Source organism: Hypomesus transpacificus, chromosome 14 (genome assembly GCF_021917145.1).
Source record: "Hypomesus transpacificus isolate Combined female chromosome 14, fHypTra1, whole genome shotgun sequence".
Taxonomy (NCBI): domain Eukaryota; kingdom Metazoa; phylum Chordata; class Actinopteri; order Osmeriformes; family Osmeridae; genus Hypomesus; species Hypomesus transpacificus.
In genome coordinates, this window is record NC_061073.1 from 9,080,618 (window position 1) to 9,107,880 (window position 27,263).

General features: G+C 43.3%; 1 protein-coding gene across 4 annotated transcripts in view; it reads left to right on the forward strand.

Annotated features, from left to right (window-relative positions):
- ndrg4 (NDRG family member 4) overlaps positions 1–26,887 on the forward strand; it is a 44,695-nt gene extending 17,808 nt beyond the window's left edge. Inside the window, exons 2-18 of one of the 4 annotated variants that reach the window (XM_047033731.1) lie at positions 200–286; positions 517–666; positions 1,214–1,252; positions 3,150–3,255; positions 5,152–5,272; positions 10,418–10,480; positions 10,910–10,970; positions 13,335–13,421; positions 13,787–13,843; positions 16,448–16,551; positions 16,676–16,732; positions 16,814–16,865; positions 23,132–23,179; positions 24,402–24,437; positions 24,544–24,595; positions 25,134–25,172; positions 26,700–26,887. In XM_047033731.1, the coding sequence (XP_046889687.1) occupies positions 209–286; positions 517–666; positions 1,214–1,252; positions 3,150–3,255; positions 5,152–5,272; positions 10,418–10,480; positions 10,910–10,970; positions 13,335–13,421; positions 13,787–13,843; positions 16,448–16,551; positions 16,676–16,732; positions 16,814–16,865; positions 23,132–23,179; positions 24,402–24,437; positions 24,544–24,595; positions 25,134–25,172; positions 26,700–26,854 (1,305 nt within the window). In that variant the 5' untranslated portion in view covers positions 200–208 and the 3' untranslated portion in view covers positions 26,855–26,887. Of the gene's footprint in view, positions 1–199; positions 287–516; positions 667–1,213; positions 1,253–3,149; positions 3,256–5,151; positions 5,273–10,417; positions 10,481–10,909; positions 10,971–13,334; positions 13,422–13,786; positions 13,844–16,447; positions 16,552–16,675; positions 16,733–16,813; positions 16,866–23,131; positions 23,180–24,401; positions 24,438–24,543; positions 24,596–25,133; positions 26,002–26,699 lie in introns of those variants that run through there. The other 3 variants (XM_047033729.1, XM_047033728.1, XM_047033730.1) reach the window with 3 other exon arrangements.
- The last annotated feature ends 376 nt before the right edge of the window (positions 26,888–27,263 follow it).

Here is a 27,263-nt window from a genome sequence, read left to right on the forward strand (position 1 = left end):
GGGGAGATGGGGGAAAGAGGCAGCAGCACAATAATACAACAACTGGGAGGGAAGAGTATCTGTGCAGGGTTATATTACGCCTTATTGGATGAGGCCCAACGGGCTTCACAGGTTTAGTTGATGAGTGGAATGACGCCGGATGCCCAAGTGCCATGCCTGAACCAGGCTTTGCTCATGTGTGTTGCCATGGTGATTGCAGGTCTCCAAGATGGCAGGGATGAAGGAGCTGCAGGTCACAGAGGAGAAACCCCTGCTGCCTGAACAGAGAGGACCGGACACAGACACGGTGAGGATCGCTTCTCTGTGTGGGTGTGTGTGTGTGTGTGTGTGGGTGTGTGTGTGTGTGCGTGCGTCTGTGCGCTACAGAAATAGTAAACCGTTACTCTGCAGGGGAAGAGTTCATCAGTCTCTACAAACATAACGCAAAATGAACATTCAGATAAAGGCAGGGAACAGCTTTAAATAGTGAGTTTGGAGAGGTGTGTTGTCTCACTATGTTTGTGTTTGACTCAGCAGCAGCTGTGTAGAGGAGGTGGGGAGGTCAGTGTGTACACCAGCCCCCACAGCTCCGCCCCCCTCTCTTGTGCAACCCCACCCCTCCGCTGGCATGTGATGGCGAGGCGCTGGCTAACCCAGACTCGCAGGCGGACCAGTGGGTGCATCCTGGTAACTACCGCCCAGACCCGGCCACAACCACGCAGCCTTAAATGTCAGGACCCCATTCCCTGTCATCGACTGAGTCCTATTGACACCTGGCCTCCCCTGCCCTCACCTGGCCCCACCTAACCTACTCTAACACTCACCTACTCTAACCCTAACCTACTCTAACACTAATCTACTCTAACCCTAACCCACACTGAAACTATACTTACTCTAACACTAACCCATTCTAACCCTAACCCACACTGAAACTATACTTACTGTAACACTAACCCACTTTAACACTAACCTACTCTAACCCTAACCTACTCTAACCCCAACCCACTTTAACCCCAACCCACTTTAACCCACAGAAGTTTGGTTGGGGTTAGGGTTTGCGTCCAGTTCTCTGAGGTTAGGTAGTAGGATTTCGAAAAGTAATTTTAAAGATTCTAAATACTGAATGGAGGTCAATCAGACTAGAGCAGTTTGTGTGTGTGTGTGTGTGTGTGTGTGTATGTGCATTCATCTGTATGTGTGTGTCTCATATCTGTCTGTGTTCTGTCCCTTATAGGACGACTGTGAATTCCTGATGCCTGTTGGAAACTGGAAGGTACTATCTATCTGTCTGTCAGTTTGTTTGTCTGCCTGTCTATGAAATATCTATCTGACTGTCAGTCTACCTACATATCTATCTGTCTGTCTGAGTATCTCTGTCTGTCTACCTGCATATCTGTTTGTTTGTCTGAATATTTATATGTCTGTCTGTCTACCTGCATATCTATCTGTTTGTCTGTCTACCTGCATATCTATCTGTCTACCTGCATATCAATATGTCTGTCTGTCTACCTGCATATCTATCTGTCTGTCCATCTACCTGCAAATCTCTCTGCATGCCTGGCTTTAGTCTCCTTCAGTGTTCTTGTGTTTCTTTCAAAGCTCTGGCAATAGTTGTTGACTGACATGAAGACAGTTTAAGCAGGGATTGAGTAGCAGAAAAAGGAATATTTGAATAAAAATGAGAAGAGAAGAAAATGACATCAGTCTAGCACTCCACACTAGCTGCCAGACTAGCTGGTCTCTTCAAAACTAGCTGATCTCTCTTCAAGACTAGCTAGTCTCTCCCAGACTAGCTGGTTTCTCTCCAAGATTAGCTGGTCTCTCTTCAAGACTAGCTGGTCTCTCCCAGACTAGCTGGTCTCTCTCCAAGATTAGTTGGTCTCTCCCAGACTAGCTGGTCTCTCCAAGACTAGCTGGTGTCTCTCCAAAACTAGCTGGTCTCTCCAAGACTAACTGGTCTCTCTCCAAGACTAGCTGGTCTCTCCCAGACTAGCTGATGCCTCCCTCCCAGATGAGCTACTGTCTATGCTGTGGCATCAGCTATCTCTTTGGAAGGTGTTGCTCACACCTCTGACGTGCAAACTTTAATTATACATGATGAAGACACCTCCAGTCTCACCAACTCTCATCTACACCCTATCTTCACTCTGGAATGGTAACACACACTGTAAGGCACACATACACACAAGGTGATAAGTTGGTAAAAGGGTTAGGCAACAGTACAGTATGTGTTACAGTTTTTCTCAGTCGCTTTGGTACAATTCTCAGATCAGAATTGAAGTTCTCAAAACAAAAGTAAATTACTGTGTCAATGAACATGTCAGTGCCATCATAATGACAAGTCCTTGTGTCATTTTGTACGGATAAGACAGTCAAATGTCATGTTGTCAATATAACAGTGTACTCTGGAGGGATGATCTGATGTAAACTATGGTTAAAGCTTTGATGACAATTATTGTAAATTGTAGGTTACACCTTAGTGTATGTAGGAGTTTGATTGTAAGAGACTGGACAAGATTCACATTTACACTTTTATTGTTTGTACTGCACTCTGTTGACAGACCATGTCACAGCGAAAGGAAAAGAAATGTAAACATTGGACAATCTCTAACCCTAACCCAATCTCTGTCAGGAAAACTGTAGTGTTGTAGGAATTGTAGTGCAGTCTTCCTAAGCCTCCTGACGTTCCTGTCTGTTGGCCCACAAATTCTCATCCACATCACATCGTACATCTTCTCTTGCGTGCAGCGTGGAAAGAATCTTTTACGGTGTCTTATCCAGCCAGAAGGGTTATCTGCGTAAGTGGCTGGCGATCATAGACTTTCCATCTTCATGCTGAGAAACATTCCTCAATGGGGTTAAGGAATGGGGAGTAGGGTGAGAGGAACTCCATCAGCATCCTGTTGTGGGCTGCGAACCATTGCCTGATGATGTTGGAGCGATGGAAACTGACATTGTCCCAAATTATCACGTATTTTGGCAGGTCATCTCCAATCTGACCCCTCACTTGTTCAGGGATGGAGGAAACTGTCAAATACTGAATTATTTCTAGTACATTGTAGATTTGTGTTGCCATATGAGTTCCCGTTTGGAATAAGAGTCTCTGTTTTGTGTTTGTGTGTGTTGTGTTTGTGCATGTGTTCTGGGTGTGTGTGGGGGGGGTGTTCTAGGAACAGGACATTGAGACTCCCTACGGGTTGCTGCATGTGGTGATCCGAGGGGCTCCGAGGGGAAACAAACCAGCCATCCTCACCTACCACGACGTGGGTCTGAACCGTGAGTACACACAGACTCCTCGCTGTGTATGAGTGTCTATGTGTGTGTGTGTCTTAGTGTGTGTCTGTGTGTTATCCTCCAGTGTGTCATGGCATTTGCTTCTGTGTATGTGGGCCTGTGAGGTGTGCGTGTGTGTAGGTCTGTGAGGTGTGTGTGAGGTGTGTGTGTAATGTTTGACGATGTGTGTGTGTGAGGTCTGTGTAGGTGTCTGAGGTGTGAGTGTGTGTGTGTAGGTGTGTTTGTGTGTGTGAATGTGTGTGTGTGTGAGGTGTTGCTTTCTCAGTAGAGGTGTTAAGAATGGTCCTCTCAGGTTGTCGAGTTCTGTCAACATTCTCATCTTGTTGGCGCTGGAGAGTTTTTCACCTCTTCCCAGAATCCCTTGCTTGTTATCTTCCTCTACAGTGATTGGTGGAATGTCATGTTCTGCTGATGCCTTCAGGAAGTGTCCTGCTGACACAGCAATGTTTGTAGTAAATCATCCACTATCGAAACCCAGTTATGGGTCAGATATTGGAATACAGCTGTTGGTTTGCGATTTTAGTAATGGGTAGGCCCTGAAATGAAGTGCTCTTGAGATATATGGAGAGTGCATGAACATATCTGTTCATAGACACAAAACAAATTCTTGATGAGCCCTAAACTTACAATTTTATGTAACAACTACAACAAAAAGCTGTCCGTCTCTGAGACAGTCAGGGTGAGAGATAGGGTCAGGGTTGGAAACAGGGTCAGTGTGAGAGATAGGGTCAGGCTATCCGATACCCTTAAATAGCCTGACCAAGTGATCGGACAAAACTAGCCTGGCTAACGGAGGTCGCTTTCTCAGGCAAATGACGAATTAAACAGGCTCGGTTAAAGAAATCCGAGATGCTGGCTATCTTCATCAGTCTCGTATCTACATTAGGCAATCCTTCTGGTGTAGAATGGAGTGAAATACAACATTGTGTACACTGCCAGTGAGCGAGTCTGACTGAGGCTAACGTCAAAACAGTGTAACGGGATGCAGTCTCACTCAGATTGCCAGTTTAACAATCGGACCAGCTGGCTAAAAGCAGAATAACATATCTCTTGAAAGCTGCCCTGCTTGACTTTTTAAATGTAAAATTGACTGTAAAATTGTAAATGATGAACTTTGTGACATGACGTGAAGACATGGTTGCCGCTCGACTATGCGGTCTGTACCGGGCGACATTCTCACTCAAATGTCAAGACCTTTGTGACCCAAATCAAAATTCTGATGCGACAGAATAATGGGTAATCGCTTTCTCTTTTAAAGGCTGTCCTCCTCGACCTTTTTGGTCTTTTTAAATCGAACTATTTGTATTATCCGTGTGGTCCTTTTGCCATTAAAAATGCTATCCTTTCCCGGTTTTCTGCAGCCACATTGCGCGCGCATCCCAAATGTTTACAAACAAATAATGGTCTATAGAACACAGCAGAACAACAGTGTTGTTGTTAGGTGGATGAATGGAGGACAGTGTTGTTAGGTGGATGAGAGGAGGACAGCGTTGTTAGGTGGATGAGAGGAGGAGTCAGTTGATGTTGAATCATCTGAATTTACCACAATTGTAGAAACATCTCAAGGATGATCAGTGGGAACAGGACGCAACTGAGCTCAATTTTGAGTGTCATGGCAAAGGCTGTGAATACTTATGTACATGTGATTTTTTATTTGTAATTTTTTATCCTCATCCATCCATCCCCCATCCTCCTCCATACATCCTCCTCCATCCATCCTCCTGCATCCATGCATCCTCCATCCATCCCCCATCCTCCTACATCCATCCTCCCCCATCCCTCTTCCATCCATTCATCTCTCCTGCATCCCTCCTCTATTCCTCCACCTATCCATACCCCATTCTTCCTCCTCCATCCCTCCTCCTCATCACTCTACAGACAAGCTCTGCTTCAACTCCTTCTTCCACAATGAAGACATGCAGGAGATTACCCAGCACTTTGTGGTATGTCATGTCGACGCTCCGGGACAGCAGATCGGTGCTTCTCAGCTACCACAGGGGTGAGACTAACACACATACAGCATAAACACACAGGTTAATTTTTGTTCATCTAAGTGCAGCCCGAACATTCACTCCCATAAAATGTTTTATGATCTCTAACCACTAACCTTAAACCCAACCCTTAATGTAATTCTAACCTTAACACTAATTCTAAACCTACAATAATGTCAAGTTTTTCACATGCAATTATACTTGTGAGGACATTAAAGGGGTCATTGACTGATTTTATAGGGTATTTTACACTGTTCCTTAAGGTCTCCGTATAGGGTATGTACATTGGTTGGGCTGAAAATGGGCTGGGTGCTGTTGCACCCTGATGCACCCTGTGATATAGCCCTGGAATAAAACTAGAGTTTTTTTTCCTTTTATGGTATGCTCAAGAATATATAGATGAGCTGCGCACTGATTTGTTGGTTTACAATGAGCAAAGCTGTGTAGCAAAGACGTAACATAGCCAAACACGCATAGTGAATTGTAGATGTACAATTGACAACACTGGTTATTTATTCGAATGAAAAACAGGAAAATGAACTGTATATTATTTGAGGGCGGCGTTTAATCTGAGGAATACGATATTCTAGCTGCGCTAGCATGCTAACGTGTCTTTAGACAAGCTTGGTAATTCGCTACATTCAATGTTCTTACCTAGTTTGAACGGTACAGTCTTCTATTTCACCGATAAAGCAACGAGCAAATGTCAATGCTAGCTAGACTATCTAGCTCTATCTCATCTGCTTTTTATTAAAGCTGATTTGCAAGATCAAGTTCAAGTCTTTTATTTGTCAGGTACACAGAACAACACAAGGTTAGTCTGGGCACTGAAATTCTTAAGACAAGACAACGCAAGCACCTTTCATAACATAACATATAAGTACACGGAACATAATTTACATCTATGCTGAGCTTAAATAAGTGAAACTTCCTATATATACAGATAGCAATAAATATACTAACCCTAATACCAGGGTCGGACTGGGACTAAAAACAGCCCGGGACTTTGAAACACAGACCGCCCCCCCTCCCCCCTCCCCTTCCCCCCCCTCTCCACTTTCTCCCTCACCTTATTTTTCCATACTTGTCTCTGTTTCTGCATCTGCTATTTGATGTTGCAAAAGAACAATAATAAGTTAACTATATTCAATAATGACAATCAATTCAACAAACTAATTTCCATATAATAACCCTAACAGACTAACAGTTAACAGACTGACTCTTGTGTACAGTTGCAGTGCTGCACCTGTCATAGTCTCTCTACTGGACCCTGTCACCACAGTAGCCTCCATCTCTTTCCCTGTGTCACCTGTGGCTGCTTTATTACACAGAATAGAAAATCAAGACAATTGCATTTGATCCACATAGCACATTTATTATTTAAAGCCAAAAAACATGTTGTGCATATTTAGATGAGTGCCTTTTTCTCTTGACCATTTATTTTACTTCATTTAAATTGTATAGCCTGTATATTGGCTAATAGTAATACCAAATGTATAATGTTTTTAGAAAAATAAAAATAAAAATCCGTTTGGGAAATCTCCCGAGTCTCCCGATGGCCAGTCCGACCTTGCCTAATACTAAAACTTCCTAAATTACAGATAACAATAAATAGTACACTATACTAACCCTAAATGCACATAAAACCAGTTTCAACCCTGTAACCTATTCTAACCTAAGTGGACTACAGTACAATAGTGCAAATTTGCAGATCAGTGACTAAGTCAATGACCATACAGGAGCCTGGTGGTGAGGTACAGTGAGGTACAGTAGTGCAATATTACTGATAGGGCAACCAGTAGCTGAAAGTGACAGTGTATAAGTGACTAGTGTGCAGTAAATCAATGTCCATATCAGTGTCCATTCAGAAGCCTGATGGCCCTTGGGTAGAAACTGTTGTCCAGTCTGCATGTGCGCGACCGGATGTTGCCAGAAGGCAACGGGGTAAAGAGACTGAAGGATGGGTGGGAACAGTCTCTTAGAATCCTGCCGGCTTTCCTTTGGCAACGTGTGTGGTAGGTGTCCTGTAGGGCTGGGAGCTTCCTGCCGATGATGAACTCAGCAGAACGGACCACACTTCATAGGGCCTTGCGGTCCCGGTCTGTGCAGCTCCCATACCACACTGTAATACAACCAGTCAGAATGCTCTCTATAGTGGATCTGTAAAAGTTAGTGAGGATGACTGAGTCCATACCAAACTTCTTCAGTCTCCTCAGGAAGAAGAGGCGCTTACAGGCCGCTTTGACCACCTTGTCCGTGTGAACAGACCAGGGGTCTCATTTATAAAGCTTGCGTACGCACAAAATGGGGCTGAAAAAGTGTGTACGCCACTTTCCACGCAAAGGTTGTGATTTATAAAAAACAAACTTGACGCGAGAATGTGCGGTCCTCCACGCAAACTCTGACCCTCCCGTAGGTCTACGCACATTTTGGAAACAGTTGGAATTGGCGACGCAGATGACCATACTGTAGTCAGACTGCAGAAATTGAATGTGGGAAGAACATTACTCGTAAAATTTATATATTTGGTTTTCCTCTTACACGTTTTTTTCATTCAATTTCATGATTATCATGAAGATTACATCCAGCAGTGTTAATTGCGCGTGTACCGAGTGATAATTGTTCCATAAAAACCTTGTACAATCCAACTCAAATTTTAAATCAAAATTCAGCGCTTCCTTACCATCAGATTGTCAACTACGGGGGTGCAGGAGGGGGAGATTCCCCGACTGCATGGAATACAGGATAACATCACATATGCTACCTTTAGATAACTGCAGAACACAGTGTATAACTAAATATATCTATTTAATACTGTGCAAATATCCTCATGTGTCAAAAACTGGAAATACAGTCGTTAAGCTCCCGTGAATCGCTACACTCTACGTCCTCGTTAACAGTCCAGACTTTAATCTACTGTTCATAACAGAGCGCTTTTGTTTTCAAATTGTATCTCGACTCGTGGTATCACTGACACAGTTGACGCCACTGCACAGTTTTTTTAAATTGGTGATCTACAGGCCACCACATTTTGGGAGTTTTCGGGCTCCACCAATAGGCTAACAGTGTCTGAGAAGTTGTCATGCACTATGATTCACCGTTAAGAACAATCGCATGCCAGGGTTATGATGAGATACTAGATTAGCATTCATGAGGTGCTTTGCATTGACTATTTATGGTTAAAAATGGGCGTGTTAAGGGCGGGGTACAATGCTGATTCACGTACACACACTTGTGGGTAATCTGTGATTTATAAAGGGAACATTGCGTATAGGTGTGCGTAGGATTTTTACTAAAAGTGTAGGTTTGCCCAAAAGCCAAAAATGGCATATGCACACAAAAATTCAGATTTATAAAACCGTGCGTACGCCATTATTGGCTTTTGGGCGTACCTACACTTTTAGTAAGAATCCTACGCACAGTTTTATAAATGAGACCCCAGGTGAAGTCATTGCTGATGTTCACCCCGAGGAACTTGAATCAGCAAGATTGCGAAAACATCTAAACAATAGCTGTGTAAAGTAGTTTAGCTTGCTAACGGAAACATGGCTGAGTGATATGATCCCAAACTCTGCGCTACAGCTAGCAGGTTTCAAACTGCTGAGAGCGGATCGTGACTCCCTGCTTTCTGGCAAAACGAAAGGCGGTGGTATAAGTTTTTTTAGCACTACATTCAATTCCTGTAATATTTGTATTTTATATTGTATTTAATATTGTAAATTGGCAACTTATATTTTATTTTATGCCCACTTATGTTATTTTATTGTATTCCACTTAGTATTGCTAGTTTATGTATCCTTAGTATAGTTAGACCACATATTTAAATTTAAGATTCCTATATGTTTATTGTATGCACCTCCCTGCCAAAGCAAATTCCTTGTCTGTGCAAACTTTAATGGCGAATAAATCCCTTTCTGAGTCTGATTCTGAAGAGCACCTGCCTCTCTCAGTTCATTCAATAGATAATCTAGACAGGCATTAGCAATAGGCTAGACTGCGATTCGTTTTCTGGTTATTTTTTCGTAAGCATTCCTTCTCATGCTGACTAACAGCTAGTCTAGCTAGAGTCATTTGTTAAGTAAGGTATGTTGATGAGTATTTGAAACGTATTTAACATTCTACCGATGCTAGATACAGGGGACGTTAGCATTGCTAATAACTGTTAGTGATAAAATCATACTTACAGCTTGCGTTTGTGATGAGCATACGGTCGGAACGGCACCTCTTTTCAGCAACAGCGGCTTAACAAATCTTTCTTTAAATTGTCCATTGTGTTTAAACTTTCAAACTTTTTTTGTAATTCCCGTGAAACAGGGGTGAAAGTAGTTTTTATTTCTTTTTCTTTTATTTCTTTTCTTTTATTTTGGTGGTGCTATGATACAAGTTTAATGAAAATTGCACTTAGCCTAATTATTTATTATTTATTTATCAAAAGGGCGCTCACACAGTTTGTCGTTGCATTTTATTCTTAACCAGTCGTTGTCTTGGGGCCCCAAGCCAGCTCGGCGCCCCAAGCAATTGCTTGTTTTGCTTGCCTTGTTTCGACGGGCCTGTGCGTGTGTCGTAATTTCTTACCGGTACGGCGTACCGGGAAGACATTTCTTACCGGTACGGCGTACTGGCCAGTACCGGCTTACTTTCACCCCTGCAGTGGAAGTACACAGAGTTGACGTCAACTTAATGGATTTTTTTTTATCAACCGTTTTACTGCTGGGAGTCAGATGGCTGAGTGGTGAGGGAGTCGGGCTAGTAATCAGAAGGTTGCCGGATCGATTCCCCGCCGTGTCAAATGACGTTGTGTCCTTGGGCAAGACACTTCACCCTACTTGCCTCGGGGGGAATGTCCCTGTACTTACTGTAAGTCGCTCTGGATAAGAGCGTCTGCTAAATGACTAAATGTAAATGTACTGCTACATTTTTTAATTGTGAGATTTTTATAGGAAAGAGGTGTTAAAGGGACTTGAGGTTCACTGTATGTCCATTTTACCACGAACTGTCGTTATTCAATTATGACAAGGTAAACTCGGTTTTGCAGTCAATGACTCCTAAGTCCCTACAAGAGTAGTTAAACAAGACCATACTCACACACACACACACACAAATGCATTAGTGCTTCAGCAGTAGTTATGTGGACTAAAGGTCTCAGCCTGCAGGTACCAGTTCCCCACCATGGACCAGCTGGCCAGTATGCTGCCCAGCGTCATCCAGCACTTTGGGTGAGTGGAGCCCATCCCTCTCTCTACCCTTGTGTATCAACCTCGCTCTATCACTCCCCATCTGTCCTCTGTCTCTCTCTCTTCTTCTCAGTGTCCTCTGTTACTATCTATCTCTCTCTACTCTAGCTCTCTCTTTCCATTTGGTCACATCTTAATTTTTCTCTCATCTAACTATAAAGGCAGGAATATGTGTGTATTTGTGTCTGTCTATGTGTCTGTCTATGTGTCTGTGTGTGCGTGTCTGTCCGTCTGTCTATGTGTCAGTAGTACTGGAGTACCTTGAAGCTCATTTCACTCTATGAAGTTGCCCTCAGCACCCAAGGATGTGCACCGTGTCGTTTGGTTGAGCGTTTAACCACAACTACATTTGAAAGTTAAGAAAAACGATGTCTTTGTTCAGAAAGTTATGAAAGACCATGTCTTTATTAGATTCAAGAGCATCGTGGGAATTGGAGTTGGAGCTGGAGCCTACATCCTGGCCAAGTTTGCTGTGAGTCCACTAACTTAACTTGTTAGTTTTCTGTGAGTCCACTAACTAAACTTGTTAGTTTTCTGTGAGTCCACTAACTTAACCTGTTAGCAAGATAATCAGCTACGTAACTAATGAACACTAGGGGCCCTACATTAACGATCTGAAACGCTAGTATCAAAACGCAAAGCTGAAGTAACTTTGTGGGCGGGACTCAGGCGCGGTTGCTGCGGGATAAATGACTTTGCGCCTGGCGCAAGTCTAAAATGGGTTGGTCTGAAGTAGCTACATTAACAATGGGTGTGGTTTGGGAGTAACGTGCAATAAACCAACCAGAGCGTCATCTCACATTCCCTTAAAGAGCAGACGCGCTTGTTCCATGGCGGATTGCTATTTTACCGGCGGATTTGCCAGGCGCACGCCAGGAGCGGTTCACAGCCGAGGAGATCGACGTTCTCGTCAGGGCCGTAAAAGATAGAGAAGTGACATTGTATGAGAAAGGCAGAGCAGTTTTTCTCATTGCACTAAGTTGCCCACTCATGCTGCTCATTCAAATTCTTAGTCTTATTTTTTGTAAAAAAAAAAAATGATTGTTATGTTTTTTAATTGTTTAGTTCTCAGAATTAGTTTAACCATTGTACTTTTTACTTAATTTAAGACCCGTATATGTTTATTGTTTGCAACTTCCTGCCACAGTAAATTCCGTGTTTGTGTAACATACATGGCGAATAGACCGAATTCTGAATCTGATTAGGATGGGAGAAGAAACCCACCCAAATTAGCTTTGGTTAAACAGGCGTGGGAGGAAATTGCCACAATTGTTACAAATTAAGTTCACATACATAAAGATTTCTCATGAAAATCGTTTAAATCATTGACATGACAGAAATGTAACATCATTGACATGACAGAAATTTTCCCAGCAGTGTGCACGGGCCGAGCTTGCGCCCTTAAAATAGCATCTGAATAACGCGCCATTGACTTTAGACAAAGTTTTTCCTGGTCGGTGGCGGAATTGTTTTTCTGAAACTACAAAATAGCACCAGGAAACGTTTGCGCCGAAACACGCCTTTTTTCCCTGAACCACCCCCGGGAGCGCAAAGTCATTCCCTAATTTACCGACGTGCTTCTGTGGAGGGAAAAGTCTGCTTTGCATCGAGTGCTAACTAGGATTGATACTTGCGTCGTCGACAAAGTCAATCGCCCTGGGTGCAAGATTGAGCCCCTTGGTATCTGTGCCTAGGTGATTATCCGTGTTCAGTCTTTCTGAACATGTCTCTATTTTAATCAGGAGAGACCTTGATGAGTAAAGTGATGTTTATTACAGTAAAGTGATGTTTATTACAGTAAAGTGATGTTTATTACAGTAAAGTGATGTTTATTACAGATGATAAATGTACTACAAGTGTTTGGAGCTTAGACCCCAAGGGGAAATAAATGATCAAAGGGCGTCTGCCCCACATCCGAAGAGAAATCCCCCACGGAGTCCAGACACTGGTGGTGGTGGCGATAGCCGACAATCCATGGAGCCAGACCGAAGTCACCGGCGGCAACGGGGATGTGGAGGATCGTGCAGTTTGGTAGCATGTACAAACTAAACAGGGAGAAATACGTATTTAAAGGCTCGGCATCATTATGATAGGCTGGTAGGCGGGAAAGTTCTGTAACCGCGTATTGATAGAAAAGAGCGGCTAATCGTTTGCCTACTGAAACCCATGTGACAGCCCGACATGAGAAGAGGGAAAGGAGAGAGCGTTTATAGCGGAGAGAGTGAATAGTGGAACGTATCAAGTGAGCCCGAGTGCAGGGTTCGGTCTTGCCTGACTGAACTTGCGCTAAAATAAGTGCAGCTAGTTCTGGCAGGGCAATCGGGCAGCGCGCGTCAGTCAGTGATCGGGGACGTAAGGTGTCTTACTCCACCTTCCTTACTCCTCCCACTACCACACCCATGTAGCAGCGCATATCCATTGGGCCACGTCCGATAAGGCGTCTTTAAAAGACGCGCAGATATGCACACACTCACCCCGGTCGTTGTATGATCAGTGCTGCTGCCACCCTCCACCGTCCCCTTCTCCCCCATGCTGTCTGTGTATCTATCCAACAGGGGGATTATATCTCTATTGCTCCCTGCCTCATATGTCATGTATGCATGTGTTGCATCGAGGAGGCAGGGAGTGCTTCCCTTAGATCATCCACTCCGCCAAAGTAAATCTACATGTCCATGTCATGTAACAATAAATGCTCAAATCTAATACGTGATTGTCTTGACTGAACTTCATTTCCTCATCTCTCTCCTCTCTATCTTTCCCTCTATCTCTCTTTCTGTCTCCTTCCCTGTCTCCCTCTTTCCCTCCCACCTCTCTCCCTCCCTCTCTCTCCCCTCAGCTGATCTTCCCGGACCTGGTTGAGGGTCTGGTTCTGCTCAACATCGACCCAAATGGGAAGGGCTGGATTGACTGGGCGGCATCAAAGGTGGATCATCACCCTGTCAAGCCTGTTATTAGCGTGATACACTGCAGTCACTGTGTTCTCAAGCCTGTTGTTAGCATGCTACACTGTAGTCACAGTGTTCTCAAGCTTGTTATTAGCATGCTACACTGTAGTCACTGTGTTCTCTCACCCAACCAGAAACCCAGCAAGGGATGGTTTTAGGGGTTGGAAATTAAAGTAATTAATTATGATGCCATCATTATGCCATCATTATCACATTTAAAGTCAGTATGCTTTATTGGCATGGTAAATGGGTTCACAGCAACACAATTAGTTTTCTTTCAATTATGCTCATTATATATCTACTTCTCTCTCTCGTTGTCTCTCTCCCCACTTGCCCTCTCCAGTTGTCTGGTCTGACCAGTGCTCTGCCTGACACAGTGTTGCCTCATCTCTTCAGCCAGGTCAGTTGTCTGTGAGTGTCGAAAAGCGGAGCAAAAGTGGAAAAAAGATAGGCTACAGGTTTCTTTTGAGATTTTTAAATCAAGTTTATCAAGCGGTAGTAAAGAATGCAAAATCTAATTTCTTTTCTCAGTTAATTTCTGATACCGTAAAGCGAACAAAAGTCGTGTTTGATACAATTGACCCTATTTTAAACCCGACTACGTCTATGTTATCTGAGGCCTCTTTGAAGCTTTTTAAAAACATTTCACACAAAAAATCAATATTAGAAGCTCCATTGTTCCTTCTGAACCATGTCACTTTCAACTGCCCTGTCAAACTTTAAACCTGTCTCTCAAACTCAGTTAGCTGATATAATCTCTACTATGAAATGTTCTGGTTCTAAATTAGATATCATCCCAGCTCATCTTTTTAAGGATGTTTTCTCTACCGTTAGTCATATGGTAACCGCTATCATAAACAGCTCTTTAACCAAAGGTGTCGTTCCAGCTAGTTTTAAACATGCAATTGTGCAACCTATGTTGAAGAAACCTCAACTTGATCCAGAAATGTGCCGTGATTATCAACCGATCTCTAAACTGCCTTTTATATCTAAGCTTTTAGAGAAAGTCTTTTTTTCACAGCTCCAGTTTTATTTGAATTCCTTTAATATCTTGGACAAATATCTTGAACAATCTGGTTTTAGGTTATTACATAGCACTGAGTCAGCGCTGTTGAGGGTTACGAATGATATCTTGCTTGCTTTAGATTCAGGTTCTTGTGTTGTGCTGGTTTTGTTAGTCCTGAGCACTGCATTTGATACCATTGACCACAACATTCTTCTTGAATGGCTAGAATACATGGTGGGTGTCAGGGGAACTGTATTAAAATTATTCAAATATTTAATTGCGATTAATCACATTAATGTCATAGTTAACTCACGATTAATCGCAATTAATCACACATTTTTATCTATTCTAAATTTCCCTTGATTTCTTTTTGGCCTGTTATTTGTTCTCATTTGAATGCTTTTATCAAAACGGAAAAGTGGATCGGATTGCTTAGTGCAAACGTTTTTTTTAATTAAAAACAACAATGCAAGCAAATCGCCTGGCTTTGACGAGGGGGCGGAGGATTCGCATCAGCTGTGTGCTTGGCCATCAATTGGTATTTCAGACTGGACGTGCTGCGATGATAGCTCAGTTCACAACGACAGAACACACAGACCACTTTGGTCTTGTCAATGGAACCATTTGGCATATTTTTTAAAGTAAACTTGCCATTCAGAATCTTATTGGCATCCATTTTGGCATGTCGCGCCCCCCACCACTTAAAACATAACGTTAGCCTAATATGGCTTGCAAGCCTGTTGTTTTGTTTCCGGTCTAGCTAGATCCGGTGTGGTGTTGTAGTTTTTCTAACGTCAGTAGTTGTTGCAACAGCATGCGAAAAAGTTTTCTAGGCCAAAAAGAACGTTAATCTCGCAATTTTTTTTTTTTACAACTTGCGTTCATTCCATTAATAACGTGTTTAACCAACAGCACTACTTCCTACCTCTTTTTCTGTAAATTCAGGAAATTGTTCCTCGTGATCTGCGCCTGCTCTGTTTGGTGTGCCCCAAGGATCTATTTTGGGACCTTTATTGTTTTCTCTTTATATGCTCCCCATAGCCCTCATTTATCAGAAGTAAAACATTTCATATCACTGCTATGCAGATGATTCTCAGCTTTACCTTTCAGAAAGGCTTGACAACACTGCTTCATTTGATGTGTTATTGGAATGTGTAGATGATATAAAGGGGTGGATGACAAATAACTTTCTGCAGTTAAATGACAATAAAACAGAGGTTTTAATTCTGGGCTGTCCGGCAGATTCCACTCCTGCTATGAAAGCCCAGTTAGGTCCTCTCTCAACAAAAGTATGCAAACAAATCAAAAACCTTGGAGTGATCTTTGACTCTTCACTATTTTTTGACAAACAAATGAGTGCTGTTATAAGAGGAAGCTTTTTCCATTTAAGATCTATTGCAAAGTTGAAGAATCTTCTCTCAAGCTAAGATTTAGAAGTTGCAATTCATGCATTTGTAACATCACAATTAGACTATTGCAACTCTCTTTATTGTGGTCTTCTTCATTCTACACTATCTCGATTACAAATTGTTCAAAATGCAGCTGCAAGACTTTTGACTGGGTCTAGAAAGAGGGATCATATTCTCCTGTTTTGGCATCCCTTCACTGGCTTCCCATTAAGTTTAGAGTTGATACCATACTGTCCTGCTAGGGCATACAGATCTTGAAAACACTTGCTTTTAAATGTGTCACGATTTTGCTACAAATTAAAGGGTGATCTGGCTTTTTTGTGGCTGTGGCAAAGCTTTGGAATGCTCTCCCTTATCATGTGAGGTCTGCTCCTTCATTGGATATTTTTTAATCTACTCTAGCAACACATTTTTATTCGTTAGATTTTGGAAACTTTGTTATTTTATAGCGTAGTTTTGCTATGCACTATGTACAGCACTTTGGATCAATTTGTATTGTGTTAAATGTGCTTTATAAATAAAGGTTGATTGATTGATCTCTCTGTGGTATCTCCTCCCTCCTCATCGAGTCTCTCCTCTATCTTTTCAGGAGGAATTGATGAACAACACAGAGCTGGTCCAGAGCTACAGACAACAGATCAACAACACCATCAACCAGTTCAATCTTCAGCTCTTCTGGAACATGTACAACAGGTACACACACGCACACCCAACATAAACACACTTACAACACATACGCATACCCAGTACACACACACATCCAACACATGCACCCAACACACACTGTCTGGCTGAGCCCCTCTTCTGTATCTCTCAGTCGTCGGGACCTGGAGATGAACCGCAGTGGGACAGTGCTCAATGCCAAGACCCTGAGGTGAGCGACCCTCCACCAGCAGACATTTCTTTAATGCCCCTGAACTCAGCCAGCAGTGTGACTATCATCTCCTCGTGCCAGGTGCCCTGTCATGTTGGTTGTGGGGGACAATGCCCCAGCTGAGGAGGGAGTGGTGAGTTCATCTCCTTCTTAAACTTTCTCCACTCACTTCCAGCTCCTGTCATTTTTCCCTTCCACTCCTCTCCCCTCCTACCATCTTCTCTTCTCTCCCCATCTCTCCTCCAATCTTCTCTTCTCTCCCCTCCTTTCCTCTCCTCCCATCTTCCCTCCTCTTCTACCATCTTCTCTCTTCTCCTCCCATCTTCCCTCCTCTCCCTTCCTCTCCTCTCCTCCCCGTCTTCTCTCCCCTTCTCTTCTCTCCTCCCATCTTCTCTCCCCTCCTCTTCTCCCATCTTCCCTCCTCTCCTCTCCTACCATCTTCTCTCCTCTACTCCCATCTTCTCTCCCCTCCTCTCCTCTCCTCCCATCTTCTCTCTCCTCTCCCCCCATCTTCTCCTCCCATCTCCTCTCCTCCCATCTACTCCTCCTATCTCCCTTCCTTTCCTCTCCTCCCATCTCCTCTTCTCCCATGTTCTCTACCCTCCTCTCCTTTTCCCTGTTTGTGCAGGATGACTCATCTCTGCAGTAATGTGGCTACTGAAACATCTGGGTCAACCCTACTCCTTGCTGTCACTCACACACACACCCTCTCACACACACATATACACACATACACACACTCACATACACACACACACACAGTCGGTTCACCGCGTACCTGATACGGGTGAATGACGCGTCGGCTACTCTAGCGAGTTTTAGAAAGCGCGGAAAGAATACTACACCCTACAGCAGGGTTGTCAAACTAATTTTCACAGAGGGCCACATCAGCATTATGGTTGCCCTCAAAGAGCCAGTTGCAACTATGATGTAACGATGTAAAAACATAGTGTTTTAGTTGTAGCTTTTGTGAACAAAAAAGCCTATTCTGCTGCAATTGCAGTCCGCCTTTTAATTCTTGGACAATCTGCTGTTTTTCTTGAATGGATACATTTGGCATATTTATCTCTGTCTTTGGTGTCAGAATGCCGAAAGAGATTGTATTCTTTAACGACCAAAATCGCCTTATAACACAAAATACGTACCGTTTTTTCTCCTTGAAGCACAAACATTCGCCTTCCCATTTTTATTGAAAGTGCCTTTCATCCAGGGCTGGATGCAGCCTGCTTTGACTGGGGGTGCAGTGAATTGTTTTGGGGGGTATCATGATTACGAAAGGGGATCGTATAATTTTTTATGTTGATAGGCCTCATATATTTGTTTTTTGAGACTGCTTATCGATCCGAGTGTTAATCTGGCGTGGAGCCAGGCGTTGTAAACATTCGAGGACTAGCCCAAACCTAGGATGTATTCTGGGTTTGTTGTGATGCTAGATAGGGACTTCCACACTGAATGCAAGCGCGCGCAGTGCGAGAGTGATTTTGTTTGCCCTTCATTTGAGTGCAGCAGTGCCGGTCCTAGCACATTCGGCGCCCTAGGCGAGATGTATGAACAGTGCCCCCCTCCCCCCCCGATTTGGCCCCCGGTTGGGCCGCCCCCTAACCGCAACACAGATATGTGACTTGGCGCCCTCTGCTGGTGGTGCGGGACGGTTAATTAATGGATGAACTTCTGAATTTTCCGCCCCCTTCTTGATGCCGCCCAAGGCAGCTGCCTGTGTCACCTTTGCCTAGGACCGGCCCTGGAGTGCAGAATAGCTTTTTGAACTTAATGTGAAATAATCATTGCGGTTTTCCAATTGGTAAAACCTTGTCTAGGGAAGGTGATGTCTTTATCATTTCTGGCTCCAAATTGTCGACAGGGTAAGCAAATACATGCTAGCTTGGCTGAGTACTCTAACTAAGTTCGAGAGCAATACCAACTTGGGTTGAATGCCCGAGGACCTTGGCTGAAAATTAGCATGGGGTACGTTTGCATTGGAGTGCTGTCATTCAAACCATGATTGCCTTCACCCAGTTAAACTTTGCGTTTAACACATGTACAGTGCCCTCCAAAAGTATTGGAACAGTGAGGCCAATTCCTTTATTTTTGCTGTAGACTGAAAACATTTGGGCTTGACATCAAACGATGAATGTGAAACCAGAGATCAACGTTTCAGCTTTTATTTCCAGGTATTTACATCAGGATCTGATGCACAAATTAGAAAATATCACCTTTTTGTTCGAACCCACCCATTTGTCACGTGAGCAAAAGTATTGGAACATATGATTGACAGGTGTGTTTTGTTGCCCAGGTGTGTCCTATTACATACATTATTCAATCAATAAATACCACTGAATGTCTACACTCAGGTTCAGATTGGGTAAGATAGGTTTTGTCTATGCAGACTGTATTCAGAGGTGAAAACAACATGAAAACCGGAGCGCTGTCTTTGGGTGAAAAACAAGCAATTGTGAGTCTTAGAGAAGATGGAAAATCAATCAGAGCCATTGCAGAAACATTGGCCATAGCCAGTACAACCATTTGGAATGTCCTGAAGAAGAAGAAAACTACTGGTGTACTAAGTAACAGACGTCGAACAGGTAGACCAAGGAAAACATCAGCAGTTGATGACAGAAACATTGTGAGAGCTGTAAAGAAAGACCCTAAAACAACTGTTAGTGAGATCAGCAACAACCTCCAGATGGCAGGAGTGAAGGTATCACTATCTACTGTTCGCAGAAGACTTCATGAACAAAAGTACAAGGGCTACACCAGAAGATGCAAACCACTCATTAGCAAGAAGAATAGGAAGGCCAGGCTGGAATTTGCCAAAAAGTACAGAGATGAACCTCAAAAATTCTGGGACAAAGTTTTATGGACTGATGAGACAAAGATTAACTTTTACCAAAGTGATGGAAAGGGTAAAGTTTGGAGAAAGAAAGGAACTGCTCATGATCCCAAACACACAAGCTCATCTGTGAAACACGGTGGAGGTAATGTCATGGCTTGGGCTTGCATGGCTTCTTCTAGGACGGGCTCATTAATCTTCATTGAGGATGTAACACATGATGGCAGCAGCAAAATGAACTCGGAAGTCTACAGAAACATTTTGTCTGCCAATTTAAGGAAAGATGCAACCAAACTGATTGGCAGAGCCTTCATCATGCAGCAAGATAACGACCCAAAACACACTGCCAAAACAACAAAGGAGTTCATCAGGGGCAAGAAATGGAAGGTATTAGACTGGCCAAGTCAATCTCCAGACTTAAACCCTATAGAGCATGCATTTTACCTGCTTAAGAGGAGACTGAAGGGAGGAACCCCACAAAACAAACAACAACTGAAAGAGGCTGCAGTGAAAGCCTGGGAAAGCATCAAAAAGGAAGAATGCAAAAGTTTGGTGACGTCAATGGGTCACAGACTTGCTGCAGTTATTGAAAGCAAAGGATTTGCAACTAAATATTAAGTCTTATTCACTTAAATATGTTTTAAGTATATCTGTTCCAATACTTTTGCTCACATGACAAATGGGTGGATTCAAACAAAATGTGATATTTTCTTAGTTGTGCATCAGATCCTGATGTAAATACCTGGAAATAAAAGCTGAAACGTTGATCTCTGGTCTCACGTTCATTATTTGATGTCAAGCCCAAATGTTTTCAGTCTACAGCAAAAATAAAGGAATTCGCCTCACTGTTCCAATACTTTTGGAGGGCACTGTATATACACTGAGGTGAAATCTATTTCATATTCGAGATTCAACAGACATTCATATTCGTACCTCTGTTCAGGCTCCGCATCATATTTAGGGACCGGGGTAAAACAGTAGACAGTCCGAATGTTTTTTCAATATCTTTGTCAATATCGACCATACAAACTTCAAACTTGTTGCACATTCTTCTACTACTGACTGACCAATTTATCCAACCTTTGGTTTGGTGATAAACTTGATTAGTGATTGACCCATAGCAAATAATTCAATGAAAAATGTATATAGAGACGTATAACTCGTATAATTGTTTTTGTAATTAGGTAAACCAGTTCAAGTTCAAGTATTTTATTGTCAGATTTACATTACATTTACATTTATGCATTTAGCAGACGCTTTTATCCAAAGCGACTTCCAAGACAGAGCTTTACAAATAGCATAGGTCACTGATCATAACAACGAGGTAGTCCCAAACATAGCAAGCAGCCAAAACATGAACCATACATTGTGAAAAAACTAAACAAGTGCCAAAAGGGAAGACCCATAAGAGCATGCAGTTATACAAGTTACAAATTAAAACAACATGAACCACAAAAGGTAGAGGACTGTAACTGTAGAAGAACAATCAGCAGTAAAAAATATTTCACAGCGAGTACAAGACTTAACTTCCTTATAACTAACCTACAAAAGCAACAAGTCACTCAATAAGAGTCATTGTGATCCTGGAGGAAACTAACATCAGGTCCAGCCAAGCATACCTAAGTGCCGTTGTACTACCGGAACAAGTGCGTCTTGATGCTTGCAATCACTGCCACCGCTGTGCTATACGTCTGCAAAGCAAACAATCACTGCCACTGCTACGTCTGCAATCACTGCCACCGCTACGCCATACGTCTTCCATTATGTGGTATGTTAGCTATAACCGGTCTCAAGTTGGCAACTGTAGGTTAAGTGGCTGGCTAGTTATCAATTGGGAAAATAATATCAGTGTTTCTATCAGTGTTTCTATTTCAGCTAACTAGTGTTGGGCTGTAGGCAGAGACCTGAACAGAGTCAGGAATGGTTATGGTTTGATTTAATATTGAAGAATTAAATAAATTACAATATCTGGGTTTGGGTTTTGTGTACCGTGTTGAATGGGTCTTGGTCTTCAAACTTCTTGGTTAGTTGGAACTTTTAATTGACAATATATAACACGTTAAGAAACTGACTTGAATCGAAGGATCGCCTCACTTTTCAATTTGAAGCAGTAAATCCAACGCTATGGGTAGCCTAATGTAACCCATTCACAGGAGCGCAGATTTATTACGTAAGCAAAGGCACCAAAAGGAGTAAGCTAGTTGTAAACTGGTGTTCAGGGAGGAGGTCATAAATCCAGGAGCAGGTAGAGGTTCAAAGGTACCAAGATGGATCAGGCAGGAGGGAACAAGGTCTGGAACAAACAAGGATCGACATTAAGAGGCCAAAGAGGAAACCAGATAAACACTCAGAATGTGACAGTAAACTATACAAGACTTTGGAAGGGGCACAAGGGAATCAGGGGTATATATACATAACTTGATGGGTAACCAATGTGTAGGGATAAGTGGGCAACTCTATCCAAGGAGTGGGCGTGCACAACAAATAGGCAGAAAAGGAACAAACCAACTCGACAGTAAACAGGGGGGGGGATTTGGGGTCCAGATTTGAAGGCATCAGTATTCAGGGGAAGGGGAGCACTGGACTGTTTTTTTTGTGCATTAGGGTTAGCATAGTGCATTAGGGTTAGTATAGTGCATTAGGGTTAGTATAGTGCATTAGGGTTAGTATAGTGCATTAGGGTTAGTATAGTGTACTATCTATTGTTATCTGTATATGTATGTAATTTAGGAAGTTTTAGTATTAGGGTTAGTATAGTCGATATTTATTGCTCTCTGTATATTTAGGAAGTTTCACTTATATAAGCTCAGCATTGATGTAAATTGTCTTCCGTGTACTTATATGTTATGTTATGCCAGGTGCTTGTGTTGTCTTGTCTTAAGAATTTCAGTGCCCAGTCTAACCTTGTGTTGTTCTGTGTACCTGACAAATAAAAGACTTGAACTTGACTCTGACACCTAATCTCTTGAATGGTCTCACTAGATGATAATACTGGCATAATGGTGAACTAGCCGCCTTATTTACCTAGCTATCCACAAAATGGCAGACGTATGGCATAGTGGTGGCAGTGATTGTTTGCTTTATTAGGCGTAGCGACGGTTGCTAGCTTTGTTAACATTACCTGGCACTAATCACCCCCCATATATGTCAGTGTTAGTGTACACGTCACATACATGTTGTACCCTAACCCTATGTGACGTGTGTGTGAACGCCTGTGTTTATTGTAACTCTATGTAAAGACCCTGTCTCGCATGCGCTCGGAGGGTTGATATCATCGCGCAGGCGTGTGCAGGCACTACTGTGCGCTTTGCATATTTACCGGTGACACGTATTACACCCCATAGTATACACGTACATGAACACAGGCATACACACATATTCACACACATTCACACACATACCTCTTACACTCGTTCCACCAACAGGAGAAGCACTCCAAATTTAGTTTTATGCAAATACAATGACAATAAAGGTTTTCATTATTATTATTATTATACACATAAACTCAGACAAATACAAATTTGATGTGATGCTAAATGTTTGTTTTGCACACAATTTTACTTTCCAAGGTTGAATGCAATTCTAAACTGGATCCGAGCCACACAACGTTCTTGAAGGTATCTACACCCGGGGTTCTTCTTCTGCAATACTTATAGAATATAGTTATCGAATATAGAATATATTCTATATATGTATCAACAATTGTAATTGGTGGCGGCCAAGCAGTGAAGTGTTTCTACTTTTTCTTATTATTATTACAAATCTTCTTCTCCCATTGAAGTATATGGCAGCCCCTAGAACCTTATGGTAAAAAGTTGTGAAATTTGTTTCATGTCTCCCATGGGGGCACTCTAGCGCCACCAACGGGTCAAAGTTGGACGTGTGTTTACATGCGTAACCTTTGAACCGTATGACCTATTTGCAAAAATGAGGTACCGTTGGATTCCCTGGATGAAGACAAGTTCAACACGCCCTATGACCCTGATTTTAAGAAAACTGTCCACTCTTCCCCAGAATTGGCACAGATCATCGTCAGAGCAACCCTCACTCAAATTATCAAAGGATTTTTTATTTTCAAAACCGTTTGTCCGGTACAAACAATCAAAATCGGAAGTTGGGTCATATCTCAGCAAATCTTTAAGATATCAACACCAAACTTGGTATGAGCTTTCTGAGGATGTCCAAACAATTTGATGTCATGTGACCACTGGGAGTGGCCGCTAGAAGCAAAAATGCATTTTGGCCAATAACTGTTGATTTGTTTTCCTTTATTAAGTGATTCCTTTGTCTCATGATATCTTGGGAGATCCAGTGTGTGACACATGATAATGTGTGACACCTGCCGAATTGATATGCCCGCCATTTTGAATTAATGAGAAAAAAGATTTTCTTTACTCCTCCTACAAAGTGTGTTCAATCTTCACCAAATTTGGCACAGATAATCTTCAGACTAATCCTCACAAATGCTATCACATGTTTTTCTTATTTTCAAAACCGTTTGCCTGGTACAGCCAAAAAATCAAAATGTGCAGTTAAGCCAGCAAACAGGAAGTTGGGTTGTATCTCAGCAAATCTTTGATGGATTCACACCAAACTTGCTGCATGTACTTGGAACCCTTTTCTGAGGATGTCTAAAAGGTTTTTCGTTAATTTGACCTGCTTGGCCACCTCATTCCTGCTTGCAGCTACATTGATGGCTTGATTTTTTCATAAATTGTCTTTGTAATTATATCAGTTATTTACCTGAACTGTTCTATGTTCTACCTGTTCTAACAGTTCTATATTGTACCTGTTCTATGTTCTAACTGTGCTGTTCCTGTCCCTCCTGGGTGGTTGAAGATGGCTGATTCTGGTGGACTTCCCCAGTTAACACAGGTGAGACAGACGCATGGCCGCTGGCCACATTTGAAGTGAATGCAGTGATTGGCCACATTTGAACGAATGCAGTGATTGGCCTCTCATCCATTCTATCCAACCACAGCCTGGGAAGCTGAGTGAAGCCTTCAAGTACTTCCTGCAGGGCATGAGCTACAGTAAGTACCCTGGGGGATCACGACTGAGGGAGGGATGGAGGGGTAGAAGGATGGAGGGGTAGAGGCATGGAGGGGTAGAGGGAGGGAGGGGTAGAGGGAAGGAGGGGTAGAGGGAGGGATAGAGGAATAGAGGGAGGGGTAGAGGGATGAAGGGGTGGGGGGATGGAGGGAGGAATAGAGGGAGGGGTAGAGGGAGGGAGGGGTGGAGGGATGGAGGGAGGGATAGAGGGATGGAGGGAGGGATAGAGGGAGGGAGGGGTAGAGGGAAGGAGGGAGGGGAAGAGGGGTGGAAGGAAGGAGGAAGGGATGTAGGGATGAAGGGAACATGTGAATGATTGACCATTTCTCATTCCTTTAGATTCTTATTCTGTTGTTTCACCCACCCTTGTGTGTCCAGTCTCACTTTTATTTCAGTAATGGTGTACAACTGAAGTATTGTATGGTGTTGTGCTGCATGTGGTCTTACAGTGTCTGTTGTCTAATTCAGTGTTTGCGTTGTGTTTATCTTGCCCTCTGTCTCCCTGCCTCCGTCTCTCAGTTGCGTGTGTGAAGGATGGAAGGTTGAGTGGAGGGCCAGGTACTTCCTGTTTGGTGTTGCCCTCTGCCGTTCCCTTCAGCTCAGATGCAGTGTTGCCAATTTGCCGACTTTACACCTTGCCTAGTGGCAAAAAATCTTATCTTGCGACTTGCGAAAAATCTATCGACTTTCTGCTACTTTGCCAATCTCCGTTTTCAGTTGTTGTGCAGCAGCAAACAGTTTTCTTTTACATTATGTTTGCCTTTCTTAGTGTTTTAGTGGTCCGAATGTTTATAGAAGTAGGCTTCTAATTGTACTTAGTACATCTACAGATCTAAAGCTTGACGCTACATGATGCCATCACCATCTTGTGACTTTTATCAACTTTTCAAAGAGCCAATAGTGACTTCTGGCAACACTGCTCAGATTATCTTACTTTGACGCAAGTTTAGATTGTTCTTTTTGCTCTTCATCTCGTCCTAAAATCTTTTTATATATATTCAATACTGTGGATTATTTGCTTTCAGGAGTCTGTATTCAACCCTGCTGCCCTGTCCTCAACCCTGCTGTCCTCAACCCTGCTGCCCTGTCTAAAACCCTGCTGCCCTCAACCCTAATGTCCTCAACCCTGCTCTCCTCAACCCTGCTGCCCTGTCTAAAATCCAGATTTCCAGTCTAAAACCCAGATGTCCTCAACCCTGCTGTCTTCAACCCTGCTGTCTTCAACCCTGCTGTCCTCAACCCTGCTGTCCTCAACCCTGCTGTCCTCAACCCTGCTGTCCTCAACCCTGCTGTCCTCAACCCTGCTGTCTCCAATCCTGCTGTCCTCAACCCTGCTGTCTTCAACCCTGCTGATAGTGGTGTTAACCAATCAAATAGTGTTGCCAGTTTAGCCCATTCCAGATAAAAACATTTAGCTTAAATGAAGCACCCTGTTTCAGCTTTGAAATACCTTAATGTTATCAATTGTTCAAACAGGTCTGTGTTTTGACAAAACCAACATTCTTCTGCAAGACATAACATGAGAACTGTGTGTTCAGCGTTAGGGCCGTTATCCAGACAGACACGTGGCTGGTATCTGCAGCATAATGCCAGCAGCTTGGTCTCATCAGCAATGTAGGAGGCTACAGTTGGCTCTTCATACACAGCTTGTGGCCCCATCTCTCCCAGATTCTGATTTCTGTCTCTATCTCTTTTTTCTGTCTCCAACTCTTACGTTTTCTATTTCCATCTCTCTCTTTCCCCAACCTTCAACATCAACTCTCATTATTCTTCTGCTATCTCTCCTTCTGTTTCCCCTCCCCCTCTCTCCCTTCCTTCTCCACCTCTCCTTTACTCTGGTCTCACCCATCCTCCACCCACTTCACTTCCCTCTCCTCCTCTTCCTCGCCCCAATGTCCATCCTCTTTGACTCATCTGTTTTTATCTCCTCCTCCTTCTTTCTCCTCCTCTTCTTCTCCTAAACCCTACTCATCCCCTGCTCCCCTTTACTCCTTCTCTCCTCCTGCTCCCCTCTTCTTCTCCTACCCTTCTCCCTGTTTCTCATCCTCTTCTCATCCCTGCTTCCTCTTCCCCTCCTCCTCCCAGTGCCCTCTGCCAGTATGACCCGCTTGGCTCGCTCCCGGACAGGCTCCCTGGCCAGCGGCAGCTCCCTGGACGGCTCCCGCTCCCGGCCCTTCACCCACACGGACAGCAGTGAGGCTGCGGCCCAGCTTTCTCACAGCATGGAGGTTTCCTGCTGAGGCTGCCATGGAAAGGGGGGGAGAGGGTAGGAGGAGAGGGGAAGAGAGAGGGGGGAGGAGAAGGGAGGGGGAAGGAGAGGGGAGGAGAGAAGAGGAGGCGAGATGGGGGAGAAGAGGGGAAGAGAGAGGGGGGAAGAGAGGGGGAGGCGAGATGAAGAGAGACTGGGAGATGAGTGGAGGAGAGGAGGAAGGAGGGGAGAGGAGAGGGGAAGGAGGGAGATGAGTGACTGAGTTTCTACAAACTTTCTCTTATGTCTGTATTTCACTTGTGTCCTGTTTGCTTCCAGTCCACAGTTTTTTAAATGATCTACTTTTGACTTCCTTTTCCCCTTGTTGATGATTGAAGGGATATAATTCTAATATTCAAATAATAAGGCAATAATCACCGACTAACAACAAGAACATGAAT